Source organism: Euleptes europaea, chromosome 1 (genome assembly GCF_029931775.1).
Source record: "Euleptes europaea isolate rEulEur1 chromosome 1, rEulEur1.hap1, whole genome shotgun sequence".
Classification (NCBI taxonomy): domain Eukaryota; kingdom Metazoa; phylum Chordata; class Lepidosauria; order Squamata; family Sphaerodactylidae; genus Euleptes; species Euleptes europaea.
In genome coordinates, this window is record NC_079312.1 from 4,086,708 (window position 1) to 4,102,891 (window position 16,184).

The 16,184-nt window shown below is 44.0% G+C and overlaps 1 protein-coding gene across 1 annotated transcript; it reads left to right on the top strand.

Moving 5' to 3' along the window:
* Positions 1 to 4,611: 4,611 nt before the first annotated feature.
* On the top strand, positions 4,612 to 5,514 carry LOC130493466 (gastrula zinc finger protein XlCGF7.1-like; the record flags this gene model as incomplete). Its single annotated transcript, XM_056867219.1, has 1 exon — positions 4,612 to 5,514. A coding segment is annotated over exon 1 (903 nt), but the record flags the coding sequence as incomplete, so codon positions are not given.
* Between the last annotated feature and the right edge of the window lie 10,670 nt (positions 5,515 to 16,184).

Below are 16,184 nucleotides of genomic sequence, written 5' to 3' on the forward strand. Positions count from 1 at the left end.
GACACTAAGTTTTAAAAGGATACTTACCTAAGAGAATATAGTAGTATATTTACTACACCTGTTGATGCTCTTTAATGTATATATACCAAGGTAGAGACTTTGTAAGTCACATGACTACAAGTCTATTGTCAAGAACTGCGAAATTGCGGTCAGGTAAGATGACATACATGGGATTGTTATTGGGAGTAACTGTTAGACTACGGGGAAGTTTGTGAAAAAATTTTTATGGATGGCAATAATTCATTATTATTATTATAGATGGCAAGATATATTTAGGTCTGAAGAAGCAGAAATTTATACCCGAGAAACAAGATTAAAACCCAGGATCTTGTCACGCTTCATGGAGCAATTTGCGCCTTGTGAATAATGTCAAATGGAACAAATCTTCTGTGAGCATTATACATCTTCATCAGCAGTTTCTGTATAAGCAAGTGTTAACAGCAACGCGGAGCTCCAGAGGGCATCTCACAACGTGGTGACTTGCGGCAGCCGGCTAGAGAAATATTTTGTTCCAAATTCCCTGGAGTTTTAAGAGCCTCACAGTGGAAAGTCTTACAAGTCATTCAGTTGGGAAGATCTGTATTTATGATATATGGTTCTAAGTTGTACTGTATTGTTATAGATATATTATTTACTGTATGTTCTACTTCACAAGTGGTATAGTTTGTATTTTATAACTCAATAAGATAAGAAGAACTGAAATACAGAAAGAAATTGCATAAAGTGGCTGCGTGTTGATATGTATTTTCCTTTGGAAATTTACCCACTGCATTCCCAGCATGTTCTCCTAGTTGTGTGGGGCAGGCGAGGGGGTCTTGGCTTCCCTAGGAGGGGAGGGGAGAGTGTTGTGGCTTCAGGCAGGGTCAAGGAAGACTCACTGCCCTGGAGTGGATTTGCAGAGGTTGAGAGGAGGCTCTTCCTGGAGGGGAGGGGGACAGATGAATGAGGAAGGTGGGAGAGTTCCCACATATAGAGTGGCTGGGAGAGACTTCCAAGCCCTCCTAGATCAAATGGAGTCTCTTGAATTGTACCCTGAAGCTAATCCGGAAATATGTTCCCTGAAGGGGCTGGCAAAGAAGATGTGCATGCCAAAAAGGTTTCTTCACCCCCCCTCTTTCTTTCTCTCCCTCCCAGGCAGCAGAGAAAAGACAGCCTTGATGCCTTCTCTACCATCTCCGTGTGGTGAAGGGAAAAGAGCCACCATGAAGCCAGCTGAGGTACATGGGAAGGGGGGGGTCCACTGGGGAGGTGTGGGGAGGGTGGCAGAGATGCTGCATTCTCTGTTGCAAGGCTCAAAGGATCGGGCTCCTTCCTCTGACTTCTGGCGCTCCAAGATGTGGAGGTTGCCCACTCGGGAGGCAGGGAAATGGTGCCACCCCTTTCTAGCATGGCATCGGCAGAGAAGCCCAAGCAGGGCTTTTGAAAGAATCCTGGACCATGAATTCCCCACGGAAAATGATTTAGACAACTCTGGCCTCTTCCCCACAAGGCTGCTAGACCCCTGCGACTAAGGACAGCCCTTCTGCCCGCCCAAATGCCCCCAAGGTGGGCTGGAGGGGGGGCAAAGGTCCCTGGGACAGATTACCTGATTTGTTCTCGCTCTGGGGATCTGCACCAAACTCAATTCTGGGAGAGGCGAAGGGAGCTGCGCAACCACCCATTCGGGCTGTTTAAGACATTATCTGAGAAAGACATTTAATTGTGCTGCAGGGGATATTAGAGGTCAGGTGTCAGATCTTTTGCCAGCATGACAAACAGAGAAGTTGGGGCTAATGATTTTAATTAAAATAGAGCAGAACTATACTAAGCAAAGATAAACGGGTGCAAACTAATCATACGGGCCCATAAAAAATGCATGCTATAAAAGTAATATCTCTTTAACATTTCTCAAATGTAACAAAATCCATAAAAATCTACTGACCAAGCCCGTCAATCCTTCTTCATTTTACTAGACCTCACCCTAGTTTGGCTATGGACAGCTCTTGGCTTTGGCTCAGAAAAGAGCCTGTGCCTTTAAGAAAAATGGGGAGCAAGCCCCCTAGCTTGAGTGTAGGGAGTAACTTGGCTGAAGTCCAGGAAGGAAGCAGCCAAGAAGGCGAAGATTGGCATATGATTAAATTCATGAACATGTGACATCCCCGTGGGGATCTTTTGCTTGCTCTCTCTGCTGGTCTTTACTGACTCCGTCCTTGGTTTTCCTCCCATGCACCAGCTTTCCAGGGATGTAAAGAAATGCTTCCCTCTTCTTCTTCTTGCAGGGCGGGGTGACCTTTGAGGATGTGGCTGTGTACTTCACCCAGGCGGAGTGGGCCCTGCTGTGCCCAGCCCAAAGAGCTCTCTACAAGAAAGTCATGCTGGTGAATTTTGGGAATGTGGCCTCTCTGGGTGAGGATCTTTTTGTCTTTTGCTGACGTCCTCTTGCTGTGTGGAGTGACTTTAAGGTGGTCCTTAATGGGGAAGGATGTGGTCAGGGAGTCTTCCCTGGGCCCAGTGGCTGATCTCTGCCACTCTCTGTGTTCTTCCCTGGCTTGGAACTGCTGAATTGATGTGCTCACAAGCAATTTATAAATCTTTGTGTGTTTTTTCATGATCAAAAGAACCTCAGATTGCCAAACCTGACCTCATTTCCTGGCTGGATGAAGAACCGTTTCTCATGATTGCTGATGAAAGAGCGGGATTGGCAGGTAGCCGCTTAAATATATATCGTGGGAATCTGCATTCCCTACGTTTCCTTTCCATGGGCTGGTAGATTTCCACAGCCTTTTTTATGCTCACCATTTGAGTTTCCTCCAAAGAGCTCGGCTGGGTTGTGAATGCAGAAATTGTGCCTGTAGGTCTTAAACCTATGGTGATAGGTGACTTCCTTCTATGAACTCAGATCACTCCCTTCGTCTAGCCGAGCATTGTCCAATCTGAGTGGCAGAGGCTTTCAGGCTTGGGTGTTTCCCAGCCCCTTTCCACCTGAGATCCCTTTAACTGGAGATGCCAGGTCTTGAACCGAGGATGCTGTTCCTGCAGTGCCGATCGTGTTTCTCTGCAGAGACCTGACCCAAAGCGGTTCTCATGTAAACACATTTTCCCCCAACACGCATACACAGAGCAGTGTTGTGATTCTGAAGTCTCTAGCAAATACAGTGTGCCAATAGATTTCTCTCTTTGAATTAACCGCCTATTGCATTTTATCTGGAGCAGCCTGCTGGGAAGCCGATTTAATACCCCAAAATGGGCAGAAGGGGTCTTTGTGGAGGGGGGGGCGCTTCTCAGCAGACCCTGGAATGGCACAGGGGATGGGGGGGGGGGGCAGATGAATTGGTTGCTCTTGTGGGAGCCAGGAGCGCTTCTCCTTTCAGCATTGGTGCAAGATTGACAGCTGCCCCTCTTTGTGAATGTAAACTTGATCCTTTAGTTTTTTCCTATTCCAGCTTTCTTCCCATTTTTATTTGCTAAAAAAGGGGTGCTGGAGCTAAAGCCTTTAGGGAGGGTGCCCTTCTGAGGATGGGTCATTCCAGCCCTGGTGGGGAAACTGTGGGAAAACAACTTTGCAGGCCCTTTTTTGCCACTGGGAATGAGGGATTGATGCTGCTGGCATTGGTTTCAAGTTGCTAGATCTCAGCAAGGAGTTCACTGTTTCCAGCCTTTATCCCACTCAGTACCTTTTGTTGTTTCACAGAGCTGCCTCCATGGGCCTCTAAGAGGTTTACAGTCTGCTTGCCTGAAACAGATTCTCCTTATTAGTATCAGAATGTCCCCCCTTTACTTCTGCCAATGCAGAGATAAGGGAAAATTCTGGGAACCCCTCTGGTTAGAGATATTCTCCAGAATACAGGATCATGAGAGTGAGGCCTTTTTAAAGTGCAGAGACAAAATGACACCAGTTTTAGAAAGAGAACTACTTATTATACAGAGTGTAGCATATAATGGGTGCACAAAAAAAGAAATAGTTGAACATCATAAGAGTATACCATCTGAGCAACCAAAATGATCAGGGGACTAGAGCAACAGCCCTATGAGGAGCGGTTAAAGCACTTAGGGCTGTTTAGCTTGGAAAGAAGGTGGTTAAGGGGAGACATGATGTCCTTAAAATTATGCATGATATGGAGAGAGTGGACACGGAGAAGCTTTTTTCTCTCTCTCTCATAATACTAGAACGCTGGGTCATCTGCTTAAGCTGGAGGGTAAAAGATTCAAAACAGATAAATATTTTTTCACACAATGCATAGTTGAATTGTGGAACGCTCTGCCTCAGGATGTGGTGATGGCTGCCAACTTGGAAGGCTTTAAGAAGAGAGTTGACATGTTCATGGAGGATAGGGGTATTCATACTACTAGTCAAAATGAATACTAGTCATGATGCATACCTATTTCCTCCATGATCAGAGGAACATGCCTACTATATCAACTGCTGTGGTATACAGGCAGGAGAATGCTGCTGCAGTTGTCTTGCTGCTGCAGTTGTCTTGTTTGTGGGCTTCCTAGAGGCATGTGGTTGGCCACTGTGTGAACAGACTGCTGGACTTGATGGACCTTGGTCTGATCCAGCATGGCCTTTCTTATGTTTTTATGTTCTTAGGTGTGTGGGAGTCATTAGCTGAATCATCTGAGCATCTCAGGATGCAGAAAGAGGATGTATATTCAGATGAGAAAGACCAATTCGAACATTGTGATGCACTGAGGAATGAGGAGGGAAAGCATCCATATAAAGGGAGAAATACTTCTGGTCTTGTATCAGAAGGAGAATCTCTACCGCAAAAAATCTACAAACAACAGAATGGGAATAAGTGCACTGCAAGCAGGGAAATTCTTAATATCCAATGGAACACCTATGGCGGAAGAAAAATCTATAAATGCCTGGAGTGTGAGAAAATATTCAAGCGAAAACGCTCATTAACTTTCCATCACAGGATTCATACTGGTGAGAAACCATTTAAATGCCTGGAATGTGGGAAAAGCTTCAGTCACAGTTCGAATTTTACTGTCCATCAAAGAATTCACAGGGAGGAGAAGCCATATAAATGCCTAGAGTGTGGAAAAAACTTCACCCGAAAACATTTATTAACCTCCCATCATAGGATTCATACAGGTGAGAAACCATTTAAATGCCTCGAGTGTGGGAGAAGTTTCAGTTGGAATAAAAGCCTTAGTGAGCATCAAAGAATTCACACGGGGGAGAAACCTTATAAATGCCTAGAGTGTGGGAAAAGCTTCAGTTGGAATCAAAGCCTTAGAGAGCATCAAAGAATTCACACAGGGGAGAAACCATATAAATGCCTAGAGTGTGGGGAAAGCTTCAGTTGGAATAAAAGCCTTAGTCAACATCAAAGAAATCACACAGGGGAGAAACCTTATAAATGCCTAGAGTGTGGGAAAAGCTTCAGTTGGAATCAAAGCCTAAGAGAGCATCAAAGAATTCACACAGGGGAGAAACCTTATAAATGCCTAGAGTGTGGGGAAAGCTTCACTTGGAATAAAAGCCTTAGTCAACATCAAAGAAATCACACAGGGGAGAAACCTTATAAATGCCTAGAGTGTGGGAAAAGCTTCAGTTGGAATCAAAGCCTTAGAGAGCATCAAAGAATTCACACGGGAGAAACCATATAAATGCCTGGAGTATGAAAAGAGTTTCAGACAAAGTTCAGCGCTTGCTTTCCATCAAAAATTTCACACTGGGCTGAAACCATATCAATGCCTGGAGTGTGGAAAAAGTTTCAGTCAGAGTGGGCACCTTGCTGTCCATCAAAGAATTCACTCGGGGCAAACCGTATAAATGCCTGGAGTGTGGAAAAAGCTTCACTCAAGTTGGAAACATTTTTGTCCATCAAAGAAGAATTCATAGAAGGGAGAAACCATGTAAATTTCTGGAGTGTGGAAAAGCCTTCAGTAAGAATACACTTTACTTCAGTCAAATAATTCACACTGGTGAAACTATATAAATGGCTGGAGTGTAGAAAAGGCTTTACTCATCGTGGAAGCCTTTCTTATATTCCATAATTAAGTATAATTAGATTAAAGGCTTCAGAGATAATTATCCAAATTTTGAGAACTTGCAAACCACAGCCTAGCTCCACCACCGGCCTCAATTGTTCACTCACCTTGGGTATTCTGTGTAGGAAGCAAACATGTGCCACTCTTCAAGGGCCAGATTGCCCACTGATCTAACACCCACTGCAACACCCACCAACCAGGGAGGGGTTACTGCTGATGTCCCTCAGAGTGGCAGAAAGGGTGTAGCCAACACAACACCCCCCACAGCTTCTTGACCCCTGTCCTTTTCAGAGCTAGCAGACAGGGAGGAAACAATTAGTGAGTGGGAAATCATAATATAGGCCTGTGATGTAAATAAAGTTAAAGATGCCTGCAGTTTCTTGGGAAGTGTCAGCCCCAGAGAACTGCCTCCCTCAGAAATGCATGTCTATCACCCCTGAAGAAGTGAGCTGTGGCTCACGAAAGCTCATACCCTGCCAGAAAATATGTTTGTTAGTCTTTAAGGTGCTACTGGACTCTTGCTATTTTCTATCACCCCTCCAAGCAGACTCCTCATAGTGGTTGGCCTCATGGTTCAAAATCCACCCCTGAAAGGATCCCCCTTGTGCTCTGTACCTGGCTTAGAGTATTTAGCCCAATTGTGACTCTTCTATATGGCAGTGGCTGAATTAATCCCATTCTACAGGGGGAGATTGCAGGTCCCACTGACTTCTTCTGTACAGTGATGTTTTTCAGGACTGGTCCAAGTTACCATAGAGGAAAACCATAAATGTTGTCTAATTCATCGAGCAAGCTACCAATACAAAGAAACGACAGTGAAACAAAACCAAATTGTGTTGACAAAAAAATGGAATAGAGAAATGTATGCAAACCCACAGAAAACGAATCCTGGTTCTGAGTTTTCATATCAAATTCTTTTCTTCAGCATAAGCTTTAGATGCACCCCTTCTTTAGGAAGACTCAACTCTGCCAAAACCTTTTCCCAATAGGGAGACATCCAACACTTCATTTCAAAACAAATTGAATGCACATGGACATACTTTATTAGTGGCAAATAATAGTACCAGACGGCCAGTATAGAAATAAAATAGATAACATAATTGGAAGCAGAAGATGGAGAAGCTCTATTCTCTCGGCCAAAACAAGACCAGGAATCGACTGCAGTACAGATCATGAATTGTTAATATCGAAAATCAAGATAAAGCTTAAGAAAAACACCAAAAAATTCATAGCACCAAAATACAATATTCCTGAAGAGTTTAAAGACCATTTAAGGAACAGATTTGCATTACTGAGTTCAAGTGACTATAAACCTGAAGAACTATGGGGGGAAACTAGAGATATTATCAAGGAAGAATGTGCAAAGACTATTCCTGTAGCCAAAAGAAATGAGAAAATTCGATGGATGTCTGAGGAAACTCTTAAAATTGCCAAAGATAGATGAGAAGCAAACGTAGAAGGTGACAGAAACAGAATCAAAAGTCTAAGTGCAACGTTCCAGCGACTCACACATAGAGACAAAGAGACCTATTATAATAACCAGTGTAAAAAAATAGAAGAGAACAACAAAAAAGGAAGGACAAGAGATCTGTTCCACAAGATCCAAGAAATCAAAGGGAAATTTGAAGAACTATACAGAAGAGATGAAAGGATAACAGATTCTTTCCAAGAAGAATCTTTTGAAGAAGAACCTACAGTTTTAGAAAGTGAAGTGAAAGCTGCACTGAGAGCAATCGGGAGAAACAAATCACCAGGAGCAGATGGGATATCAATACAGCTATTCCAAGCCACAGAAATGGAGTCCATCAAAATCTTGACAACAATATGCCCACAGACTGGAAACGATCCATTTACATTCCAGTTCCCAAGAAAGGAGACATTAAAGATTGCAGCAACTATTGGACCATTGCATTAATTTCTCACGGAAGTGATGCTCAAAATCTTACAGCAAAGGCTGTTACCATATATGGAACGAGAAATGCCTGATGTTCAAGCTGATTTCAGAAAAGGAGGCACTAGAGATCATATTGCAAATATACGCTGGTTACTGGAGCATACGAGAGAATTTCAGAAGAAAATCAGCTTGTGTTTCATAGATTACAGCAAAGCTTTTGACTGTGTGGATCACAAAAAGCTATGGCTGGTTTTAAAGGAAATGGGTGTGTCTCTACATCTGATTGTTTTGATGTGCAACCTGTACTCTAGACAAGAGGCCACAGTTATAATAGAATATGGAGAAACGGAATGGTTTCCAATTGGCAAAGGTGTCAGACAAAGATGTATTTTATCTCCCTATCTCTTCAATCTATATGCAGAACATATAATTAGGAAAACTGGATTAGATTTAGATGAAGGTGGAGTGAAAATTGGAGGGAGGAACATTAATAATTTGAGATATGCCGACGACACTACATTATTGGCAGAAAATAGTGAATATTTGAAACGACTACTGCTGAAAGTTAAAAGAGAAAGTGCCAAAGCAGGACTACAGCTGAACATCAAGAAAACAAAAGTAATGACTACAGGAGAATTACACAACATTAAGGTTGACAATGAGGAAATTGAAATTGTTGAAGACTTCTATTCCTTGGCTCCACCATCAACCAAAAGGGAGACTGCAGCCAAGAAATCAGAAAGAGATTGAGACTGGGAAGGGCAGCCATGAAGGAGCTAGAAAAGATTTTGACGTGTAAGGATGTGTCACTGGCCACCAAGACTAGATTAATTCATGCCATCGTATTCCCTGTTACTATGTATGGGTGTGAAAGCTGGACAGTGAGGCTATCATATTTTGGTCACGTCATGAGACGACAAGAGTCACTGGAAAAGACAGTCATGCTAGGAAAAGTTGAGGGCAGCAGGAAAAGAGGAAGACCCAACAAGAGATGGATTGACTCAATAAAGGAAGCAACAGCCCTCAATTTGCAAGATCTGAGCAAGGCTGTCAAAGATAGGACATTTTGGAGGACTTTCATTCATAGGGTCGCCATGAGTCAGAAGCGACTTGACGGCACTTAACACAACACACACACACAATAGTCCTTGACCTCCTTTCATCTTGACTCATGAAATAATAATTTTGCTGTCGGCCTGTTTTTGCCCTTTTACTATATTTTTGTCAACAACCCCCCAATTACCCTTTGAACCCTTCTATCTCTGTAGTCACTTTTCCATAAGCTCTCCCCTCCATGTTTTAAGTAGTCCCGCTCTCCCCAATTGTTTGCCGTTTCACAAGGTGTAATTAGTCACAGTTTAAACTTTCACCACACCACTTACACATTGTACCAATTTCCTTGGTCACAGCCGCTATAGTTTACCACTCTCCAGCCTCAGCTGCAATCTCCCTGCTAGCGTTTTTCGCAGAGATGCTCCTTATTCGTGAGGGAACCTTCCTTCTCATGAGGCCATCGCCCTTAACATATAACACCAGCCACAACTTAAATCTTGTGCATAGACGCCACACTCGTGACTCTCTCAGTAACTTTGATCTTGCCTTTTTCTCTATCACCTTTCTTTCTCTGACATTTTTTTCCTCCCCTATCATTCTTTCTCTTCTCTTCCTCATTTCCCGCTCAGCTTTGTGATCGCCATCTGTATGTAGGGAGGAAAGGAGCCATACTAGCCCTTCTGTCTTTATGCACCCCTTCTCTTTTATTCTCATATATGTCATTCTGATAACGCTCACCCTCTCTTCAAACCAGAAAGCCATACCATCTCCTTTCCTCTTACACAGCCCTCATCAGTTATACCATTGTAAAGTAATGGGCTTATCACTCCTCCAATAAGGGTAACTTGTCCTAACAGAACAGAACAAGAAACAAAGCCCTAACAAGCTCCCATTTCCCTGAGCTTCATACCCACATTATCAGGTCCTGAGGAGGGGTTTAAGGGCCTATTTCCTCAGTGATGATATCAAGTGTTCATTACTTTCATTGTATGTGTGCATGTCAACCTGTGTATTCTCTGTACGTCCATTTAGCTATGTTTGAGAAATGTTACAAGAGACACTGTCCTTCAGTGTTACTCCTCTGAGGATGCCTGCCACAGCTGCTGGCGAAACGTCAGGAAAGAAAATACCAAGACCACGGTCACACAGCCCAGATAACCTACAAGAACCTATGTTACAAGACCTGTTTTTTATTGCATGCATTTTTTCTGTAATTACAGAATTAATTTGTACCTGCTTATATTTATCAAGTTTTTGCCTAAGGAAAAAAAAATCATGCTTTAGTTTAAATAAAATAATTAACGTCTGAGCTGTAATATTTGGCCAGATATTTAATGTCTGACGAATAATCTTTCATTGCGCTGCGAGAGATAAGTCTCTCTCAGAGAGCGTTTGCCTTAAACAGACCTAAGGGGAGATGGATTCTGCAGCAGAATTCAGCTAACGAGGCTTCAACTCTCCAAGAGCTGAGTTTAGTGCAGATCTCTAGACAGGGTTCAAGTTAAATAATTCTTGACAATGATTTCAGCGCTGGATAGGGAAATGAACATTAGTTGAAAAAAATTGCAACCCCTTCACGGAGATCTGTCTGAAACTGCTTACATCTGTGCCTGCCACGTTAGCCTACAGAGCTCCTGCTTTTCTTTTGCCACAACAGCACGAGTCAGGCAGGGCTGCTGAGAGCCCCCATGGTTCAAACACACTTGTCTAATTTTATAACTTCTATACAACATACATACATATGTTGAATTGGCAGAAGAATTGGTTTTATACCCCACTTTTCTCAAAGCAGCTGACAATCGTAATCCCTTCCTTTCCCCACAACAGGCACCTGGTGAGGTAGGTGGGGCTGAGAGAGTTCGGAGAGAACTGACTGGCCCCAGGTCACCCAGCAGGCTTCACGTGGAGGCATGGGGAACCGAACCTGGCTCTCCAGATTAGAGTCCACCACTCCTAACCACTACACCATACTGTGTGCCGAAATGGGCTGTCATTCACAAGGACTTCAGATCACAATTAATGTTTACTAAATACATCAGTAAGAAGGTCTATTTAAGCTTACCCTTGTACCTTTAGCTAGCAAAAAAGCAGAGGCGAACTGATTGTGTAGTAGTGTTGGGTGAGAAGGACAGGGATAATTGGGATTGATTTAACTGACATTTTCTAAAAAGATTATTTCATTTGTCATATTACATGGAGCTTAATGTCTACAGTAGCAAAGTTGTGTTGACAAACAGATATTAGATGTCCCATCTACACAACTACAACCCACGGCCTGAACAGTGATTAAAATGTAATTCAATTTGGGGGGAGGGAGAAGGAGTTCTAACTTCTGTTCCATAACTGTAATCATTAATACAGATTAACATCCCATTACCATGCATATAAATCAAGGGGAGGATCCTTGTACTACTTTGATGGATCATAGGGAAATATTAACACGCTCACACACCAGTTTCTTTTCATAATATTAACAAGGGTTTGCTGCTATGCTATGCTACCATTAAGTATATTCTAAGTTGCCAACCAAGAATGAGAAGGAGTTGAGACCAAGACAGATAAATAACAGGGGGATTAGAATGGGAGAGAGTGAAATGGAGGCATATCATGAAGGAAAGAGAGCAAAATGAAGGAAGAAGGAAATTGTGGAAAAGAGGGAGAGAAATTAGGAAAAGAGAAAAGGTTTTATTTTCAACAGCATACTCACAAGACTACCCCTTTGCATGATCTAGCTGAGCAGACAAAACAATGGAGCTGGGTAGAAGGAAAGGAATTACCCTGGGCATGTAAGAAAGGCCACAAGAGCTAAGCACTGACACCACCCTTCCTGCCCTCCCACTCATGATTTGCCTAAGTTCACAGAATCTAGCCTCTGCTTAACAACCTTCAAAGAAGGAGAGCCTACCACCTCCTAGGGAAGCCTGTTCCACTGAGGAACTGCTCTAGCAGTTAGGAAGTTCTTCCTAATGTTCAGCCAAAAACTCTTTTGATTTAATTTCAACCCGTTGGTTCTGGTCTGACCTTCTGTGGCCACAGAAAACAACTCCGCACCATCCTCTCTATGACAGCCCTTCAAGTACTCGAAGATGGTTATCAAAGCACCTCTCAGTCATCTCCTCTCCAGGCTAAACATACCCAGCTCCATCAACCTTTCCTCCTGACCCCTCACCATCTTCGTTGCCCTACTCTGGACATTTTCCATCCTGTCAACATCCTTCTTAAACTGTGGTGCCCAAAACTGAACACGATACTCTAGGTGAGGGTTAACCAGAGCAGACTCAAGTGATATCATCATCACTTTGCGTTGCCTTGACTATACTTCTGTTGATACAGCCCAAAATCGCATTTCACCTCTCATATCACCTCTCAGTCATGTCTACCTCACAGGGCTAGTTTTACCAATTAAACTTTTAAGAAGTTTGGAGGCTTTGCTCCTTTGGCTTTTGACTGCTTGGGATATAGAAAAGGAGCTGGTGGTGGCTACCATACTGAGGTGTGAGGATTTATACCCCAGATTTTGTTAATTTCATGAACGAGAACTCACTGGCCGGGTTGTCCTGTGGCTTCTCCACATGGCGAAGTGCAACCTGGGCCCCATGGCTCATCAAACAGACCTCGATTGTTTCATGGTGAAAATGGCCGCTTTTCAAGGTGGACTCTGTGGCATTATATCCCACTGAAGACCCTCCCCTCTCCAAACCCCTCCCTCCTCAGGCTCCACCCCCAAAATCTCCACGGATTTCTTAGCCCAGTGCAGGCAACCCTAGATGTGACTGAACTACGATTGCCTTTTAGCTTCTCAGGTGTTTGTTGACATGTATGTGTTTGGGAAGGTGCAAAATGATCTAAGGTTAGTAGTTACTGTAATTGAGGGTAATGGACAATGGAAATTCAAATCAATATAGGGTATACTTGTTTCCTTCTTGGATGCCTTGGAGACCAGAGATATTGGGGAGGAGGTGATAATTCAAGAAAACCCTTCTCCTAGAGCGCCTTCCCTTTTCTGTTCTGGGCTGAGAGGGGAAAGGAGAAGGATGTGGACAGCTCTGGGACAAGCTCCAACAGCAGTGGATCTTGTCCCTCTCTGGGTCCCCAGTTTTGCTGACGGTTGCAACCAGCCCCGAGAGGCTGGTTTTGAATCCTGGGGTGCTCGCCCTCTGTGGCCAGGGGGTTGCTCCCCTTCTGATGCTGAGGGGCAGCTGCCTTTCCCTCCACAGCAGGTGACCTTCTAGCCCAAGGCCCTCTCCCTCGGCTGCTCCCTGCTGCAGTTTGCTTTATCTCTGCTTTTCAGGGGAGTTGCCCATCTCAACCACAGCCTCCCGTTTTAATATCAGCGGTTGTGCCATAGTGTAAATGGGTCAAACTTCTAGACTAATCCAAAGTTGCTCAAGACACTGACTTATATTGAAAAAACACTAAAATTATGCAATGTATAATGCCTCTAGCTACCATAAATATTTTAAAACATTCAGCATAGACAAAATGCAGCAATGTTCTTGCATAACGGCCTCATACAGGACAATCCACTGGCCAAATGGAAATGAAGATATTGTAATCTTGAGAGGTTCTTTTTGTACGTACAATTTGTTAAATAAATGAGTTGACTTTGTGGAGAGTAATCTCAGCCCAGCCTTTAGATATTAGATTACAATTAATACCAGAAAATATTATAAATGAATAATTCTTCAAAAGTGGAAAGCAATGGCTGCATCATAGTGAAATATGAGCTGAAGTATATATACACTTAGGTGGTTTGGGTAACAATAGGTTCAGGACAAAGGCACTTTACCTTGTGGTTCAAGGCACTTTACTCAAAAAGCAACTAAATTGTGGACTCCAAGTAGACATAAGGTAAAGGTCCCCAGTGCAAGCACCAGGCCATTCTTGACCCATGGGGTAATGTCACATCCCAACATTTTCTAGGCAGACTTTGTTTAAGGGTGGTTTGCCAGTGCCTTCTCCAGTCATCTTCCCTTTACCCCCAGCAAGCTGGGTTCTCATTTTACCGACCTCGGAAGGATGGAAGGCTGAGTCCACCTTGAGCCGACTACCTGAAACCAACTTCCGTTGGGATTGAACTCAGGTCGTGAGCAGAGCTTTGGACTGCAATACTGCAGTTTACCACTCTACATAGCTGTCTATAAAAGGGGACTAGACCCATGCATGGAGGAGAGGTCCATCAATGGATATTAGCCATGGCGACTAAAAGGAACTTCTGTAGTCAGGGACAGCAAACCCACGAAAATTAGTGTTAGGAGCCTTTGTACCCCATTGTTGGCCCTCCAGATTATGTGGTTGGCCACTGTGCAAGACAGGATGCTGGACTGGTCCTATCCTGCAGGGCTCTTCTTATTTTCTTCCTCCTTCTAAGCTACCACCCTCATACTAAGAGCAGAAGAATGAGCGGTGTTTAGTTCTTGTCCTTCGACGGGCATCTCTGGCTATGCCCAGGCCTTAAGTACCTGTAAGAGGAGAAACAAACTCAGCCAGACCTGAACTCGGCTACTGATAGCCAGCTAGCAGCGTTTTCCCCCACTCCTTCTCCTCTGCCAGTCGCAGTCTGCCAGCCAAGCTCTAGTACATCCTTCCCCCAATTTGCTCTGGGGGCCAATTGCAGACTGGATCTGCCTAGTGGCTACGATTTAAAAGGGAATGCCATCTTGTTTTATTATAATATGAAGTATGGAATTTTAAAGTATATTTTAATTGATGTTTTACTATTATGTTGTGGCCTGCTCTGAGCTCAGCTTGCCGGGAATGAGGGCGAGATATAAATCTAATAAATAAATAAATAAAATACTGAAAAACAGCCAGGTTGATGAAAAATGCCAAACTGAGGCAAGTATAGTGAGGTAAAGCAGATTTGGGAGACCAAAGGGTTTGCTTTCCTCCCTTGCACTTTGGTTTGGGGAGAGATAGCCTCTCTTCCCGCCATCCGCACATTGGACCAGCCTGAAGGGAATGAAGGAAAACACCTGCTACCAATTTGGTCACACCTCCCTGTGCCTAGGGAGAACGGACACGAGGACATCAATCCAGGCCTTCAAGGTAAAGGGTTCTGACCACGGCACTGCTTCAACAGATGACCAGATCCACTTCTAACCCTAGCCCAAAGATCAAATCCAGCATGTGTCTCGGGAACTGCTTGGTGTCCTGCTGGGTTGTAGGGCCTGTTACAAACTGGGAGAACCCCAGTGCCACCATGGAAGACACAATGTCTGAAGCCTGTCTCCCCAGTTCTAATGGTGTTCAGCAGCTCCTGAAAGCCGTCAGCCTTTAATCTCCAGGCCACCCAGCAAACTGCTGAAATTGCTGCAAGGGTTCCTACACATGCCTGAACCTCGGCCGTAAACACTCAGCAGTTCCCAGTCTCCCCCTGCAGCTAGATAGTAACTCGGCCCCATTTGATGATGTAAGAATAAGAAGATGTTTGCAGGGGAGGCAAGCGGATAACCCCCAACTGAGTCCGGTTGCACCAGCAGTAACCAGTTCTTGCAGAAAACACCCAGTTCAGTTCTTCTGAATTAGTCACAGGTCTCAGTTGCTTACAATGCTGGAAGGCCATCTGCCAGTCATCCACCTGGAGGAGCCTCCGGAGCTAATCCCTGACTCTCACTGGGGAAAACCTCCGGAACTCCAGTGCTGCTGAGAGCTGGTTTCTAACTTTTATTTGGGGGCCTCTACCGATGATAGACCTCCGGGGTTAGTCTTCTGGTCTCATCCAGGACTAACTACCAAAGGCAGGCACTGCTCCAGCAGACAGCGTCCGATCCAGTCAGACCAGCAAGGCAGCACTGAGTCCTTCTGACTAGATGGAAGTCAGCCAGGCTATGGTGCTATCAGACTGTGAGACCTCTAACAATTCCCCTGCAGTTCTCATGCAATTCAGGGGTAGATGATAACCTTATTTCTTGCTATTGCATCGAGGGACTCCAACTCCAGATACTGCTAATGTTATAACAGTCAAAGCAAAAAACTTAAATTTAGGGACAAAAATACCAATAGGATGGCAGGAGCTCTCACTCGCTGCTTCTACCACAGTGCCATCTTGGAGATGGGTGTTGCAGTCGGTTTTGAACAGATGATACAAATTCATTAGCAGAAAAAGACCAGCTCTGATATTCCCACCACCATCATTACCCCTAGACAAGCTGCTCTTGGAGAGCAAATGGTGAAACTGAGCATGGGCCAGATTGAGGTAGCATAGGAAACAAATTTGAAGGCTGGCTGGAACACATGAGGAAGTAATTCATGG